General features: G+C 32.8%; 3 protein-coding genes across 9 annotated transcripts; 1 reads left to right on the forward strand and 2 right to left on the reverse strand.

Annotated features, from left to right (window-relative positions):
- Positions 1 to 378: 378 nt before the first annotated feature.
- LOC126914147 (DDB1- and CUL4-associated factor 6-like) lies at positions 379 to 8395 on the reverse strand. 7 transcript variants are annotated; one of them, XM_050717670.1, is made up of 17 exons: positions 8233 to 8395; positions 7968 to 8165; positions 7518 to 7672; positions 6463 to 6580; positions 6073 to 6387; positions 5837 to 5997; positions 5593 to 5764; positions 5262 to 5516; positions 4793 to 5183; positions 4606 to 4715; positions 4451 to 4525; positions 4324 to 4381; positions 4089 to 4226; positions 3364 to 3625; positions 3191 to 3296; positions 2348 to 2375; positions 379 to 1677 (listed from the first exon to the last, which is right to left on the reverse strand). In XM_050717670.1, the coding sequence occupies exons 2-17, from the start codon at positions 8056 to 8058 to the stop codon at positions 1590 to 1592; spliced, it is 2523 nt and encodes an 840-aa protein (XP_050573627.1). In that variant the 5' UTR covers positions 8059 to 8165; positions 8233 to 8395; the 3' UTR covers positions 379 to 1589. The 7 variants fall into 7 exon arrangements, 6 of the variants coding, with proteins under 6 accessions (XP_050573627.1, XP_050573629.1, XP_050573630.1 ...); XM_050717672.1 differs by having other exon boundaries at positions 8259 to 8390; XM_050717673.1 differs by having other exon boundaries at positions 4793 to 5174; positions 7968 to 8392.
- A 1496-nt stretch (positions 8396 to 9891) lies between these two features.
- LOC126914609 (gamma-secretase subunit Aph-1) lies at positions 9892 to 12620 on the forward strand. The gene is made up of 2 exons (XM_050718769.1): positions 9892 to 10437; positions 10538 to 12620. Exons 1-2 carry the CDS (start codon positions 10205 to 10207, stop codon positions 11019 to 11021), a joined length of 717 nt encoding a protein of 238 aa, XP_050574726.1. The 5' UTR covers positions 9892 to 10204; the 3' UTR covers positions 11022 to 12620.
- LOC126914580 (mediator of RNA polymerase II transcription subunit 17) lies at positions 11965 to 14833 on the reverse strand. The gene is made up of 8 exons (XM_050718699.1): positions 14675 to 14833; positions 14316 to 14495; positions 13928 to 14244; positions 13639 to 13848; positions 13345 to 13550; positions 12692 to 13264; positions 12469 to 12617; positions 11965 to 12390 (listed from the first exon to the last, which is right to left on the reverse strand). The coding sequence occupies exons 1-8, from the start codon at positions 14761 to 14763 to the stop codon at positions 12180 to 12182; spliced, it is 1935 nt and encodes a 644-aa protein (XP_050574656.1). The 5' UTR covers positions 14764 to 14833; the 3' UTR covers positions 11965 to 12179.
- Positions 14834 to 14993: the final 160 nt, after the last annotated feature.

The raw sequence follows: 14993 nt of genomic DNA on the forward strand, positions 1-14993 counted from the left end.
TACATGTCTCGTACGCTTCGTCCTCTTCGATATTAGGATTCCGTTACCTATGTTAATTATGGTTATCTCGACCGATTATGTATGCCGCCATAGTTATTATTTTATTATTATTATTATTATTATTTTAACGATTATTAATATTACGGTTAATTTTATTACAAATGCAGCGTTCATATTTTGTTATTAAATTAGACTCTGTTGTTGAATGAACCTTGCCTTTCGTTTTATTTTCTCCGCTTACGTTTCAAATCCCCTGCTCCCTCCTTCGTCTCTTTGTCGTTAGTCTTCTATGTATACGTATTTTCAATGACATCAACGACTGAAATATTGTTGAAACACGTGGAAGAGGAGGTGTATGGAGGAGAACATGAAGATGCGTTTTCGTTCTTCAGAATTTTTATTATAAATAAATTCTCTGAATATATATCGGTACACCACGGTATCCTACAACGGCGTTTCTCTCCCTTGGTGAGACCTTCAGAGTGCCTGAACATCATTCTTTAGAAAAACGATGCTCGCGTTCTCCGATCTCTCTGCAAGCGTCTCTATGTCGCAAGCATTCCTACTTTATCGAACTGAGCGAACGAATCTACAAACTTAGCGATTGCCTATGTTCCTCTATGTGTCAATAAGTTACCCCAAAAAATCGGCCAATCTTCGTTAACTTCATTATTTCATCACACGGAAAAGAAAACAAAGAAAAGAAAATGAAAACGAGTGACCGTGAAACAGGCACGGTGGAATTTTTTAACTTTGAACTGCATATAAATTGAACATTAACGAAGAGAATACACGGAAACGTTAAATTTAACCGTATAATACGTAACCGTTTCTAAAAAGTTCGGAGATATAAAGTTGTTTAATTTGGCGAGGAAGATAAAATGTCAAGGTTCAGGTTCTTAAATGGAACCCTAGTATTTATATTACATTTATTATCTTATTGTGCACCCTAAGGCTCGTTTAACGAGAGGACGAATAAAGTGCATTTCCCATCAATTATCAATTAACTACAACAGCGTAACATTATCGAGAAACATGTGTGATAAATAATTAATCAACAAGTGCACTTTACTTGCATCCTAAATAACACGTATTATATTATAGTTCCAATTATAGATCCGAACCTGACACCAAAATTCTGTATAAAATATCAAAAATATTTGACCTTATCGTATTATTTTCCTTTCCAAACTAAATAACTCTATAAATTCGAAAGAAGAGAAAAACAATTACATTGCACAAGCTTGATACACCAAACACGCGGTATAAACAGAGTCAGAAGAAAAGAAGCGACAGAAAATAAAAGTGGTAAAGAAAAAAAATTCGACTTATCTTTCTCGATGCAATAATGATACGTACGCAAAGCTTATCAGATTAAATATCCTTACAATTAACAGTGAAGTAGTGTTGCAACGATAAATCATAAATATATAAATTCTTCTTTTTCCCTTCCTGATTCTTATTTTACTATTTTTTTTTTTTTTTTTATAGTTTTTCCTTTTTTTTTTTTTTTTTTTCTTTTTGTTTCGAAGGTAAATTCGAAATCTGAATAGCTGGCGTTGCGATAAAAATTGTCCCAATTGAGATCTTCACAGACGACAGTATCGCCAAAAGCAGCTTAGCCACCTCGTAATTCGCCGGCCTCGTCGCCGCTCCTCCTCCTGTTCCGACCGCGCCCTATAAAAGAACCGGAATTATTCTGTAATATCTCGTTCCAACTAGTGAATGATAATCTAACGATAGACTACATTATTTGCTGTCGCGCACGGATGACCAAAACGAGCTAAACGCGACGTGCTATACCGAGTGTTCTTCTGATGATCTACCCGTGTGAATGAAAAGGAAGCGAAAAAATTACAAACAAATATTAACGAATTATAATAAATGAAATAATGATAGATTGATATAATAATGATAAATGAATGATAATGAGACAAAATTATGCAGAAAACTCCTCTCTCGTTTTGTTTGTTACAGCACTTTAAAAATAATTCTGCACAACATGTAAAAGAAGAAACGTTAATAAAAGAATAATCTAATCTTACATGTTTGAATATATAAATTAGGGAATTTAATGTGTATGAACATATATAACATTCAAGAGAGCATAACACTTGGCAAACATGGTACATTTTTGTTTCTTTCTTTTTAATTAAAAACAGTTATCGTTATCAATTGATTTAATAATAAGATTTATCATCTAGATGGCCAATTAGTAGAGGAATGCAGAAAGGAAAGTCGATGATATTGCATAATTTCGTTTGATATATGTTACGTGTTTACTAGTATTAATCTAATATTAAATAAAGACAAATATACACATAGATATGCATATTACGTGAAATACCTGTCCATACCGTGACTTAGTTCGTTAGCTACAATATAAAGAATTATTGCCGCTTTAAGTTTTATCCTGAAGTAGAGGAACACGATTATAATCGTTTATCATTCGCGATAAGCTTACAACGATAAAAATAAGAGAGAAAGAAAAAACACTCAACGGTGAGAATCACACATTTCCTGGTATATTAAAGATATATCGTGTATTGATTAAAAACTTTATTTTCATCGCTACAATAATTTGCAATGGTAAAATACCAATGTGACATTACATGCATATGTCATTTAATCGATATTTGTCCTTCTCTCGCTCTCTCTCTTGTATACATATGTAAATTAGTTACATGCATAAAAATTACAAAACATTTAGTTATCTGTATTATCATCGTTTATGTCATATTTTTATATTACTTTTCTTTCTTTTTATTTTTATAGTCTCTGAGGCTTAGAAATGATAAGTTAATATTTTGTACTTTATTTTGTCCTTCTCTGTTAACTCTTTATCCTTTCTTCTTATCTTAAATTATATATAACATAGAATTTGTAAACAAGCATGTACATCTTTATAGAGTTCCTTAAACATATATGTAAAAAAAAAAAAGAGAATAAAGTATGATGAAATTTCATGAACGTAATGGTATTGTTACAAAAGTTATGGACAAGTTCACAAACGTGAAGAAAAAGGAGCTGTTAGATTCAAACTTTGAACGCCGTTATTTACTCCGATACCTGCGCGTTAAACGGGGGAAAAAGCAGCCGAATTTCTTCACTATGTTACTCTTAATTACGTTGATCATACTAATGTAGTGTACTATCGGAAGGCTTGGAAAGTATTATAAGTTTTCACTACCTCTGCGTATCTGATTGAGACATGCCAGCATTCTGATCATAAAAACAGCCGGTACAGTCATTGTGTCTTTCGTCTCTTCCAACATGACTGCATTCCTCTTTTTCAACTGTAAATTCCATTATTTTTATATTTCACCATATGTATTTAATGGTAAATAATATATAAAGACTTACATCTTCGGCAAACTTTTCATCAAAGCTGGACTCTTCATTTATCGGTGCCCAAAGCTTAACATCGTAATCAATACCAGCTGTAGCCAACAATGGTAAATACGGATGTGGTTGCAAACAGTTAACGACATGTTGATCTGCTTCCAGTAGCATGCATAATCTGGCCGTGTCTTTCTCCCATATGAACACATGGCCACAATCGCTACCCGACATGACGAAATCGTTGCCCCAAAAGTTTGCTTCTTTAATCATGGTCCTAAAGAAACTAGAGTCAAGCGGAGGAAGACCAACTGATCAGATAATATGGCGGCCTTATACGATATGGCCCACGCCGTTCGAAGGCTTTTTCGGAATTAAAAACGTGTCAACAATCATGGTTTCCGAGAACAACTCAAATATCTTTGTACAGACACAATGAATACAAACGTTAAAATGTTATATACATGAAGGTAAAGGTTTTCAAGAAACCAAACTCGCCAAATAGAATTGGTGTTTCAACAACGTTCCACAAACGTTTCTTTCTACGAAATCAGCCTTGTTGATTATTACCCAGCCTTTAGCCGATTAAAAAGGTTTCGATTGCAATGGATTTCATGTTAATCTTTTAGTCACAAAATTTAATCATATATAGCCTTCTCAAGATTTCGTCATTTATTACGCGAGAATTGCGTTAATCGTTCGCGACCACCAGATTGAAAGTTATAACAATGCAGAAGATAAAAATATACCTAGCGTTACGGTGCCCCATATATTTCTGCTTGACACGAAGCTCCGTTACGCACGTTTTGTCGAAATTCGTCGATCTTCGGCGCGTTGGAGCATCTCCCATAGCTTCCTCAATTTCTGTTTCTGCTGAACTTCCTAATCTAAATTATTTGAAAGAAACGCAATTTTATACTCAAATATTTAACATTACGTTGCAGAAACCTTCTGCTTATAACATTTCAAATATTTATAACATACCTTCCTCCAGCTTGTATATCTTCATCCTCGCTATCACTAAAAGCGCTTTCATCAGTCTCTGTCAAAAAGATAATGCATGATTTCTGATCTTCTGAAAGATATATCTGTTTACGTTACATCAACTTACTTTCTTGTATATCACTATATCGTATATGTTTGTCATGATTTCTGCCCGAGAATGTTCCACTACTTCCAGATGGTCCTACACAATGGAATGTTTTTATTCAAAATAAATACAAATGGAAATATACTTATAAGACAATTAAAAAAATAATGATGTACCCGCATGATAACCATCACGGGTCATCTCATTGGCTACACCAAGAGATATCGTTGCACTTGATGAACTTTTATCCGTATAAGTTAAACTTACAGCAGGTTCACTGCCGTGTCTGTAAGTAAGACATAAACGAATAGAAATATTCGATCGAAGTATGAGTCTAATTCATTTAGTATTATTCTTTCATACTTTTCAAGGAATCCGACTCTCATTTTCGTTAATCTATCTTGAAGGTTTTCCATCATGTGTCCTTCTTGTTTATTTTCCATACTGCTACAAGGAGAGTCATCATTGCTACTTTGATCATCTTCCGGTAGATCACTGGACTTATCCATAGTACGCGATGAACATGGTTGAACAAAACACTGTTGTGTTTCTACTTGACTAGATTCAATTTCCATAGGAACATGTGATTTGGATTCGACCGACGATGAACTCTCATCGATCGTTTGCTTCAAAGGCATTGTTTCATTAGATGGCATTTCTTCTTTCGTTTCTACAGAGTAACTTGTCCCAGGTTTACTTTGCGTACCGCTAGTACTTGGACTTTCTAATCTATCTGGTTGTTGCTCTGAAACAGCTATGAGTTATCCATTTATCATTCTGATAATCTGATAGAAATCAAACAACTTCAAATAGGATATAATTATATAAATACCTATTTCTTGATTAACCTGAGTCGGAGCTCTTTCAACCCTTTCGGTTTCGTTGTCTCGTCTCTCTTCGTTCGATTCCGTAACGCTTTCGTTGCTATTTTGAGTGTTATCTTGATGATCGATCACGCCTTCTAAGCTATCTTCGCCGCCGCCGCATAAAGCGGCTCTAGTGGCTGGGTCATTTAACATTCTACTGAGGACATCAGTCATTCTCTGCATTAACGAAGTTTGAAGAACAGGTCTGGCTTGAGCAATTTCTAAAATACGCAAAAGTAAATGTATACATTGTTGTTTCATCAAGTTAAAAATAACAGACATTTAATATTCAAGTACCTGTACCGCTACGTCGACCGCCCTCGCATTCAGGTCGAGCATCGGGACCGGTATCAGACCAATCTCCTCTAAGTCTTAGTTTACGTACTGGCAATGGCGAACGTAATCTTTGCTTCTTACCCTCTCCTTTTCTAATTGCGACATCTTTCTTCAACTGTATACTAGATTGGTCCTAAATAAACCGATCGATTTTGTAGCTGAATATAGTACACGTATTTCCTTGAAAGGGAAATGTCTTTTATACCTTCACATTGAACAGGTAAAGATAATTGCTGCTATAACTAACAAGAACCTCCTGCCCATCTGGACTATAATTCAACGATGTCATTCTGTAAGAATTCCCTTCAAATTCCGGGACAGTGAAAGTACATAAGGCCTTTATAGCTCCAGACGTATCTGTCCAGCCTGCAAATTTATATGACAAATCTTTTAACTGTTCTTATATTTGGTTTCTTTTATTATGTTAAATACTCCAGTTACCAGTAGCTGGTGTTCCAAGTGTTCTTCTATCAAGTATTCTAACTGTACTATCAGAACAACCTATCGCTAGTTGATGAGGTGAAGCAAGATTTACAGACAGAGCAGTTATAGCTCTTTCACAAGAAACTAACACATCCTCCGTACACCTTGAAGTATTACACTTGTCCTTTATTCTAAGATCAAACCATCTCACAGTTCCATCTTCCCCACAGCTTAAAAAATTATGCGGCTCACTGGGTATTGTCGCTATTTCATATGTAGTACCGACATGACAATTAAATTGATTATGAAATGTTTTTGTTCTTCTCATTAAATCTGTAATCATGAAAATTTTCCTGTTAGTTCAAGCAGCCTGTTGTAGCGTTTAATCAAAGGTCATTGAATCTTCACCTGTATACAAAATAATGCCATCTCCACTACAAGAAACTATCCGATGATCACCACTATTAGGCAAAAACTTTGCACTAAATATATTTGCTCTATGACTGGTCGTATAGTCTGTTAATACCTGTAACAAAAATGTGAATTGAATTCATTGTTAATGTTTCTGTCTATGCTTATTTATTCATGACATTAAATATATGTAGAACTTCTTATCCTATTTAATTAGCAAGATAGTTCTAGATTGATGGTTCTAAATGATAAAATTAGCATACATGCATTACACGCAAGGGTTTTTGTTCATTTGGCAAAGCTTCTGTATTTCTATCTATGTCAATGTTAGACCTTGACTAGAATTAAACCATCTATGATATTTCCTTGAAAAAGGATTATTGCCAATGAAACTTCCTTGAATGTACTTTCTTCTAGTAAACTTTGTTACTACTTAATCTTGTATAATAAATTTTTTGTAAATAAGAAATTACAGATATTTGTCCAAAGATATTAATATGATATATGAGACATAATTTTATACTATAATGTGTTATAGGTACATTCACAATGTATTTATAGCATTGTGATAATGTAATAATACTATCATATCAAACTTAATATTATATTATAAAAGATAAAGAAAATACAATAAACACATAATGACAGATATATTTCATATTAATAACTAAAAATATGAATACAAGCTCAGTTTGTTAACAAAGAAACACACGTGTAAGTCTCTTAAATTGCTTTGTCAAGGGTGAAAATATAAATAACCTTGGCACGGAATTTTACAAGACACACAAATATAGGTAAAATTAATATATATATATATACATTATAAAATAAAAAAAATTTTAATACAACAAATATACTAATTTATTTATATTTTGAATTATTTAATATAAAAATTATTTCCATTTAACAAAAAAAAATAGTTGTTTTATTATATTAAATTCCTAAATATGTCCTATATTCTATGTAACTGCAACAGCACTATTCTTTCTTATATATATATTCCTAATTCAACTAATATATGAAAATACAAGTTAATAACAATGCACACTTACTTCATAATTATAAGCATTTGTAAGGACAAGATGATGGTCATCACTACCAGACAATATCAATTCTCCAGTAGCATTCCAACAAACAGAGTTTACACAACCATTGTGAATTTTTAATCTCTTCAACAATGCCATACGTTGCATCATTTGAAGACTTGCTAAAATATACATACACAAAGAAACATTTAACTTAAATATTAAGGTATTTGAAAAATATGACAATCACTACGTTTATATTTAATAACAATGCAAGCGTCTTTATGTAAAGAAACCAGATCTAGAAAAATCTGTTATTCAGTCTATTTAAATGAAACACAAGGTTATCTAACTTTTAACAAATTTTAATAATTCTTTTTCAGCGTTAAAATAGAGAAAAAACATCTTGATCTTACACCATATTACACTGTATAATAAGGTTACCAAATTTTTACTTGAAAACAGAATACCAAATACCTTTGCTGCTGGAATAAAGCTTCATCCTGGTGCAATCATCGTAGGGCTGATAATAAATGTCACGAAATATATTTGAACGTGTCTTCTTCATGGTTAATCCTTAACTATTACGGTCAAAATTAAACGTCAATTTGCGGAGCACATCGATCCCGGATTAATGTCAAATTTCTGATAACCGTGGTAACTCGTGAACGAAGTCTGTCAATCAATGAAGAAAACGTTTTTTCATATCGAATAAATCAGAGAACGAACAACGTGCTCTTACGCAGCAAAAATCCACGAGGATTGTACCAAAACGACATGGCACTGCTACTAAAAATAAACTCCAAAGCTTCGAAAATTTGTGCAATCGGATGAGCCGCGATCGCTTCTGACCAGAACAGCTGAGCGAACGTACACACACAATGCTAAGAAGAAAGTGCGCGAGAGCTCGATCATTTCATAGGAGTATAATCGATGTCGACAGTGATGTGACTTATATTCAAAGAACCCTTCATTTTATGATATGTACAATAGACTGTAAAATTGAAGAAATATATTTTTATTAAAGAATATATCTTTTTATAAATGAATAATAATATCTTTTTTTAATTAAATTTTGTATTTAAAAGTTTCATTTACACTTTCACCTTTAAAAACACTTCTAATCAAACATATTAATTATGTACATTGTTACGTATCTATATACCTGATATGCTACGAATATGGTTGCAAATTTATTCCAATATTCGGAGCGAATTTTAAATCTTATACAATTTTAACTAATATGATATTTTAATTTAGTTAAAGAAATTTATTTGAAATACAAATATAAAATTTGTTAATACCAGACTTGTTTTGTCTGAAAAGTCATGCATCTACATATATAGACTAAAAATTTATAAGAACTGATTAAAGTGGTTCTCATTAAGAAGATCTTATCAAAATTTTCATATTCTCCGAAATAATTTGTACAATAATAATTTCAGCAATTAAAAGAGCTATCGATATTTATAGAAGTCTTCTATTGAGAAATCTGCATTTTTTAAGGAATACTCAATGGAGCGTGTGCTCAGAGATGAATAGGGAAATCGCCGATGCAATGTTTAAAAAGTCAGCCAAAAGATGCGCAAGCCTCTAGCGGCGAACAGTTGAATTATACGCACATATCTGCTCCTGTGCTTTTGGTGGGAGAAATATTCCTATACATGGTAAAAAGGAAAACATGCATTTGTACTGACGACTAGTGAAGATAAATCACAAGAAAAGAATGCGAATTAGATTTAAAAAATTCCGAGAAATAAAGTCAGATTCCAAAAAATATCTAAATAGTACAACCTCCTGCAAGATTATATTCTCCTGATATAAAATCGAGATTTTGACAAAAATTTTTTACTCCTGGAATATTTTAGAAAATGATATTATTTCTAGGAATTATAGGTTCCGAATATCTCTTATGTTATTTTATTCTTTTAATACTTACTAATATTTACAAATACTTTACAATAGTTACCAATTTTCTCGAACTTCTCCATCATTTTTTATATTATAACTTATCCCTTAAATTTATGAGAATTGGAAATGATTTGAGAATTGTGGATGTTTGAAAGATTTTAAATGATTAAACGCTTTGTTTATTTGCAAAATAAGACCGTTTTATGCAATTCAATTCGCAAGTTTAGAATAATTGTGCAATCTTATAATTTCATAATTTTCTGCATAATAATTTATATAATTGTGAAATTTTACAGTAATTTGATTTCATTGTTCGACTAATGGAGTTAAAGCTATTTTATATGAAAGTTGCGATCAAAATGCCGCTCGTTTTCGAATCACCTGCTTTTCGTACAGCCCGAAACAAACACACATTTTACTGTATATACACACCTTTCTCCCACCAAAAACACCAGGAAAAAGATGTGGGTATAGTTCGACTGTTTGACCATTAGAGGCGGTAATTCGTGGAGCGTATATTTGGCTGAATGTCACCAATGCTTATCGGCGATTTTCTTATTCCCTATTCATCTCTGGTGTGCCAAGTGATTTCATCATTATCGTGATTCATTTGTGTCCGATTCCATTATTATCATATTTGATATATTTCTACAATCAGCGGAGGGAATAAATGTGCCCTTCAAGAAGTACTAGCCGGGCCGCGCGAAGGCTACATAAGGTTATGAATATTTAGCATTTCGAAAAGACCAGATCAGTGTAATACTGAAAACATCAAAAGTGATTTGGCACTATTCGCCGCAAAAATGACAGTTATGGATTTTTTTGGTTGTGCCTTTTTGGCTTTCGGTCCACCGTTGGCTATGTTTACATTTACTGTCGCAGCTGAACCTATTAGAATCATCATACTAATAGCCAGTGCCTTCTTTTGGTTAATTTCTTTATTGTTGTCATCGGTGCTTTGGTATGCTGTGGTGCCACTACAAAATCACCTCGCATTTGGACTTGTATTTTCTGTACTATTCCAAGAAGCATTCAGGTGAAATATCAAATTTACTTTCCCTTTAAAACACAATATTTTTTATATTTTACTTTCGCTTGAATTATTTGAAAGTTGATTTTTTTTTATTTTTGTACAGGTATCTCTTATACTGGGTACTAAGGAAAGCCGAAAGAGGGCTAGATAAAGTAACAACAACACATGTAGCAGATAGCAGACACGTGTTTGCATATGTATGTGGTTTAGGTTTTGGTTTTATGAGTGGTGTTTTTGCACTAGTCAATGTCCTGGCAGATGCTGTTGGACCTGGAACAATGGGACTTCGACAAGGCACAGAGTACTTTTTTATAATATCAGCAGCCACAACTCTTTGCTTTATCTTATTACATACATTTTGGGGCGTTGTATTTTTCTCTGCTCTTGACAGAAAAAATTGGGGTCAAGTTATTTGGGTTGTTGGCTCACACTTGTTTGTGTCATGTATGACCCTATTAAATGTATATCAAGCTTACGTAGCTACCACTTTATCCGCTTATGTTGTTTTGATTATAACAACTGCACTTGCGTTCAAAGTTGCTGGTGGCAGACCCCAAAGTATAGTTCAGTGTTTTTCAAGACAGTAAAAGAGAAAACTTTTATAAGAAAGTTAAAATACAAGTAGTTGTGTTTGACCCGAATGAACATCACAGAATGATGAAATTTTTTTTCCTTAGCCATTTGACTGCAAGGAGATTATTCATTGCTCTGATATACACTGTGTGTAAAAAGATATGATGTTAAATTAACAAACCATATCTTTGGTATTACTAAACAAGCCTATAATGATTAGGAATATATTCGTACAGATCCAATACATGTTAGACCTTACTTGAACTTTTACACTTAACCAAAATGGACATCTGTTAAGTGTACCAGTATTATTTATCTTTCAAATGTAATATTTTTTCGCAAAAAACTTAAATGGTAATACGTTCTAGCACAGAATTCCTTGGTCAAACTGCTAGTCCGTCCCTTAACCCATCGAAACAATTGTATAACCAAGACGCGACGATGTTTCGATCTAAAATCGAATTATATTGAAATGTACGATATTTTGTTTGTATTGCAAAAAAAAAGCAAAGTCTAAAATAAGTATGGATGTACATATGTAAGAATGTATACATATATAATGTATGTACATGTTCTATCAAACGGAAAGAGTAAATTTATGCATCAATCCCTGCCTTATATCAAAAAATAAAACTATTCAAAACAGGTTATACAAATGACGATAATACGTAAGGAATTGTTCAGTAGTTTTTGTATGTATATAAGATCCATTAATAATTGTAATTTAGGTGTTCAATATACATCTGTATATTTGGCATTGTGTTTCACTTACCATTTCATGGTTTATTACTCGATTCATATTACATTTCATATGTCATTCAAATAAAAACCATTTTTGTACAACTAAAGGTACATTTAATTATAATCCTTGTTCTCAATAACAAATACCACAGGATGAAATATCTCAGTTCGTTTAGGACAAGAAAGGGAAAACAACGAATTCGACTTTAAAAAGCATGAGTGTTCTAATCGGTTTTTTTATTGAAAAAAGATAAATTTGGAAAATAGAGTGAATCACAGTCGCAAGATATCACTCGAAAAATTTATCTATAATTCAATTATACAATTAAAAGGTGTAGAGAGTATATCAAAGGAAAAATAAAATCTGTATGCGTGGTCACGTTTTTTCATTCTGTGGAACAATTAAATTCCTAATCAGTCATTGATAGCGTCTAGGAGCTTGTTAAGGAAGCCATAAGTAATTCCATTTTGTTTAAAAAATTTTTCCCTTCCATTTTATCCCACCGAACTTCTTTAAAAGAACCACCTAAATTTTCCCACTTTCTTTCTCTCACTAATTGTCCAGGAAAGAAGTCCTTCCGAGGAGAATGAGCTATCGCAACTTGTACTCCCGTTTGCGGTTCACACCTAACAGCTATCATCCTAAAATCCCAATGATTATTTTAGATGTAACACATTCATATATACATAGCCTTCTACTAAAACAAAATTAATAAATACCTATCGCCTATTGGTGAAGCTAAAATACAACTGCTAGCGTTTCCTAGAGGTTCAACTGCCCCTAAACCAAGGTGTGAACTATTGGCTAAAAACTGCCATCCCATACATTTTGCTAATGCTTGTACTGCTGTTATTTGATGCTGATAGATCTGTAATAATATACTAAATAATTACACACATATTCGATAAAGATTAAGAGAATAGAAAAAAAATGTGATTATACCTGACAAAATATTAGGTCCCGTAATTCTTGAGGTTCATAACTCATATGCATTACTCTACCATCTCGGCAAACGCATTTCAAGGACTTCTCTCCTATATGAACAACAAGCGACGTTCGACATACTGTGTCGTATCCATGTGTTAAAATATTAATTTTTACACAAGATTGGGTGGGAGAATTTAACGCATTCCAATGAGAAACAATCAAAGGATCTTTTACTTCCTTTGCTATTGTATCTAAGACATACTCAGTACGTAATCGCATGAAATAATGTTGAGCTTGTTGAATAATTTGTTCTAAAAGAGTTTGACTTTTTGTCATTTCTAAAAGCTCATATCTGTCCGCGGCTGTTGGACCAGCTAAACATCTCCTTTTACTGGGCCCGAGAGGTCCAGAAGAAGGATGTGGAAATGGATGATGCGTATTTTTGTGATGAACTTCACGTAATAGCTGATGCAAAGAGTGTTCTAACACGTGGTCATGATCGGTTTTATGAGGAGGAGGAGCGGCTGGTTTTTTGTCATTCCCCGTACTATGACAAAGTCCTATGATTAACTGAATCCCAGGCAACACCTAAAATTTTGTAATTTTGTATAGTATATTATAAATAAATATGTATCATACATATCAATTAAGAGCAAAAAAGTATTTACTGTTGCCATTATTTGATTGCCGACAACCATGTGAGGTATAGGCGCACGTAAATGTACCGCTTCTCTTGCTAATTGACTGAACAATTCTTTGCAAAAAAGAACATTTTGTGCAGCTTCTAGTTTTTGCTGCCAGTGCATGTCTGCATTGGAGCTATGTGCACTGTTATTAAGTAAACTAATATTTGCACTACATAAATCTTCTTGGTCTATAAACAAAAATAATAATTCAACATTGATGTTATATGTTGTACATAAACGTACTAATAAATGTATATTATACATACATACACTTACCTTTTTGACATAATACCTCTATGTAAGCAACACCCTGTAATTCACTAGGAATAGTAACTCTCAGAGCAGAAGCCTTAGAATTTGGAGGATGGGTTTGACCTAGTACGTTATTACCAGGACTTGGAGATGCAGGAGGACTCATACTACTCTTCTCTTCCTCTTCTGCCTTAGTAACTTCAAACATTCCAGTCTGAGGGAATTTAGATCCAGCTACAAAATTCATATTACTGAATGCGATAAAATTAATTCTTAAATTAGACATTTAAATATATAAAAGATAACTATGAACCTGTTCTATAACTAAGATCACCAATTATCGAATTAGAAACTTTTTTCAAACGCCAATTTTGTCTCAATCTCAGTAATTCAATATGAAAATCTGGGGTTGATCTATTTCTCGCTAGTTCATTCTGGCAGTTTTTTAATCTGTCAGCGCCCATCATAATGACAGACGCAGCTCCAGCCAATGCTTTTTTTCTAGCATATAATTGATACATAGTCTTTGCTTCTGGTAGCTCTTGAGGCACAGGATCAAGAACCATATAATGCTTCTCTTTTGCTATTGCAAGAACATCAGCTAACACACATACTTCTGTCAATGCATTTCTGCAAATAAAATTATCATAGTCTTTTACATTGATAGAGTCATGTTAAAAAAATATTCAATAATGTATTACCTTAGTTTATTTCTAACGCTATCCCATGGCCATAAAGATGACTGAAAGGAAGCTGAATCTTTCGTATCTTCTTCACTCTTTTCCCCACCCTCAGTTTCCTTTTTAACATCTTCACCATTGGTTTTGCTAAAGTCAATTTTTTGCGCGATTTTTGCCAAATTTTCAGACAATGTAAGGGGTCTAGAAAAATGATAGATTATTATAATTAATTACTTTATAATACTTTATGTTACAAAACATAATTAAATGTTATTTTAATTGAGGTTAGGTGAACATATAACAAATTTATTTACTACTATTTCTATCGATAACCAACTTTTTGTTCAATTTTAGTAAGCGTAGAAGGACAAACTACGTACGCTTGGTAGATTTCTTGGCCATCGTAAGTAATTTCTTGAATTTGATTCTCGATTGGTGCTTCTACAGAGATATTCACTGAATACGCCATTATTGTTTTCTTAAAGTACAATTGCCTCTATGAGGAATGAATGACTGCATATGGCAGGTAAAAAATTTCCACAGCTAAATTCCCTAGTGAAATCAAAATTAAATTTTTAACTAGAGCAGAGTATTTAACATTTAAATTCCATTATAATTATCATCAATAAATGTACATTCAAATATTATTACCTAAGAAGAGCTATTAGAATAACAAATAAAATAATAATTTTTCTATAG

This window comes from Bombus affinis, chromosome 3, assembly GCF_024516045.1.
Source record: "Bombus affinis isolate iyBomAffi1 chromosome 3, iyBomAffi1.2, whole genome shotgun sequence".
NCBI lineage: Eukaryota > Metazoa > Arthropoda > Insecta > Hymenoptera > Apidae > Bombus > Bombus affinis.

Excerpts from the sequence above, each read along its gene's own strand:
- LOC126914609 (XM_050718769.1), top strand. The coding sequence starts at position 10,205 with ATGACAGTTATGGATTTTTTTGGTTGTGCCTTTTTGGCTTTCGGTCCA. Across the intron at positions 10,438-10,537 it reads CTATTCCAAGAAGCATTCAG|GTATCTCTTATACTGGGTAC; the intron begins GTGAAATATCAA and ends ATTTTTGTACAG.
- LOC126914580 (XM_050718699.1), bottom strand. The coding sequence starts at position 14,763 with ATGGCGTATTCAGTGAATATCTCTGTAGAAGCACCAATCGAGAATCAA. Across the intron at positions 14,496-14,674 it reads GGCCAAGAAATCTACCAAGC|ACCCCTTACATTGTCTGAAA; the intron begins GTACGTAGTTTG and ends TCATTTTTCTAG. Across the intron at positions 12,391-12,468 it reads GCTTCACCAATAGGCGATAG|GATGATAGCTGTTAGGTGTG; the intron begins GTATTTATTAAT and ends TTGGGATTTTAG.
- LOC126914147 (XM_050717670.1), bottom strand. The coding sequence starts at position 8,058 with ATGAAGAAGACACGTTCAAATATATTTCGTGACATTTATTATCAGCCC. Across the intron at positions 5,517-5,592 it reads CGGTCGACGTAGCGGTACAG|AAATTGCTCAAGCCAGACCT; the intron begins GTACTTGAATAT and ends TGCGTATTTTAG. Across the intron at positions 5,184-5,261 it reads TCAGGTTAATCAAGAAATAG|CTGTTTCAGAGCAACAACCA; the intron begins GTATTTATATAA and ends GATAACTCATAG.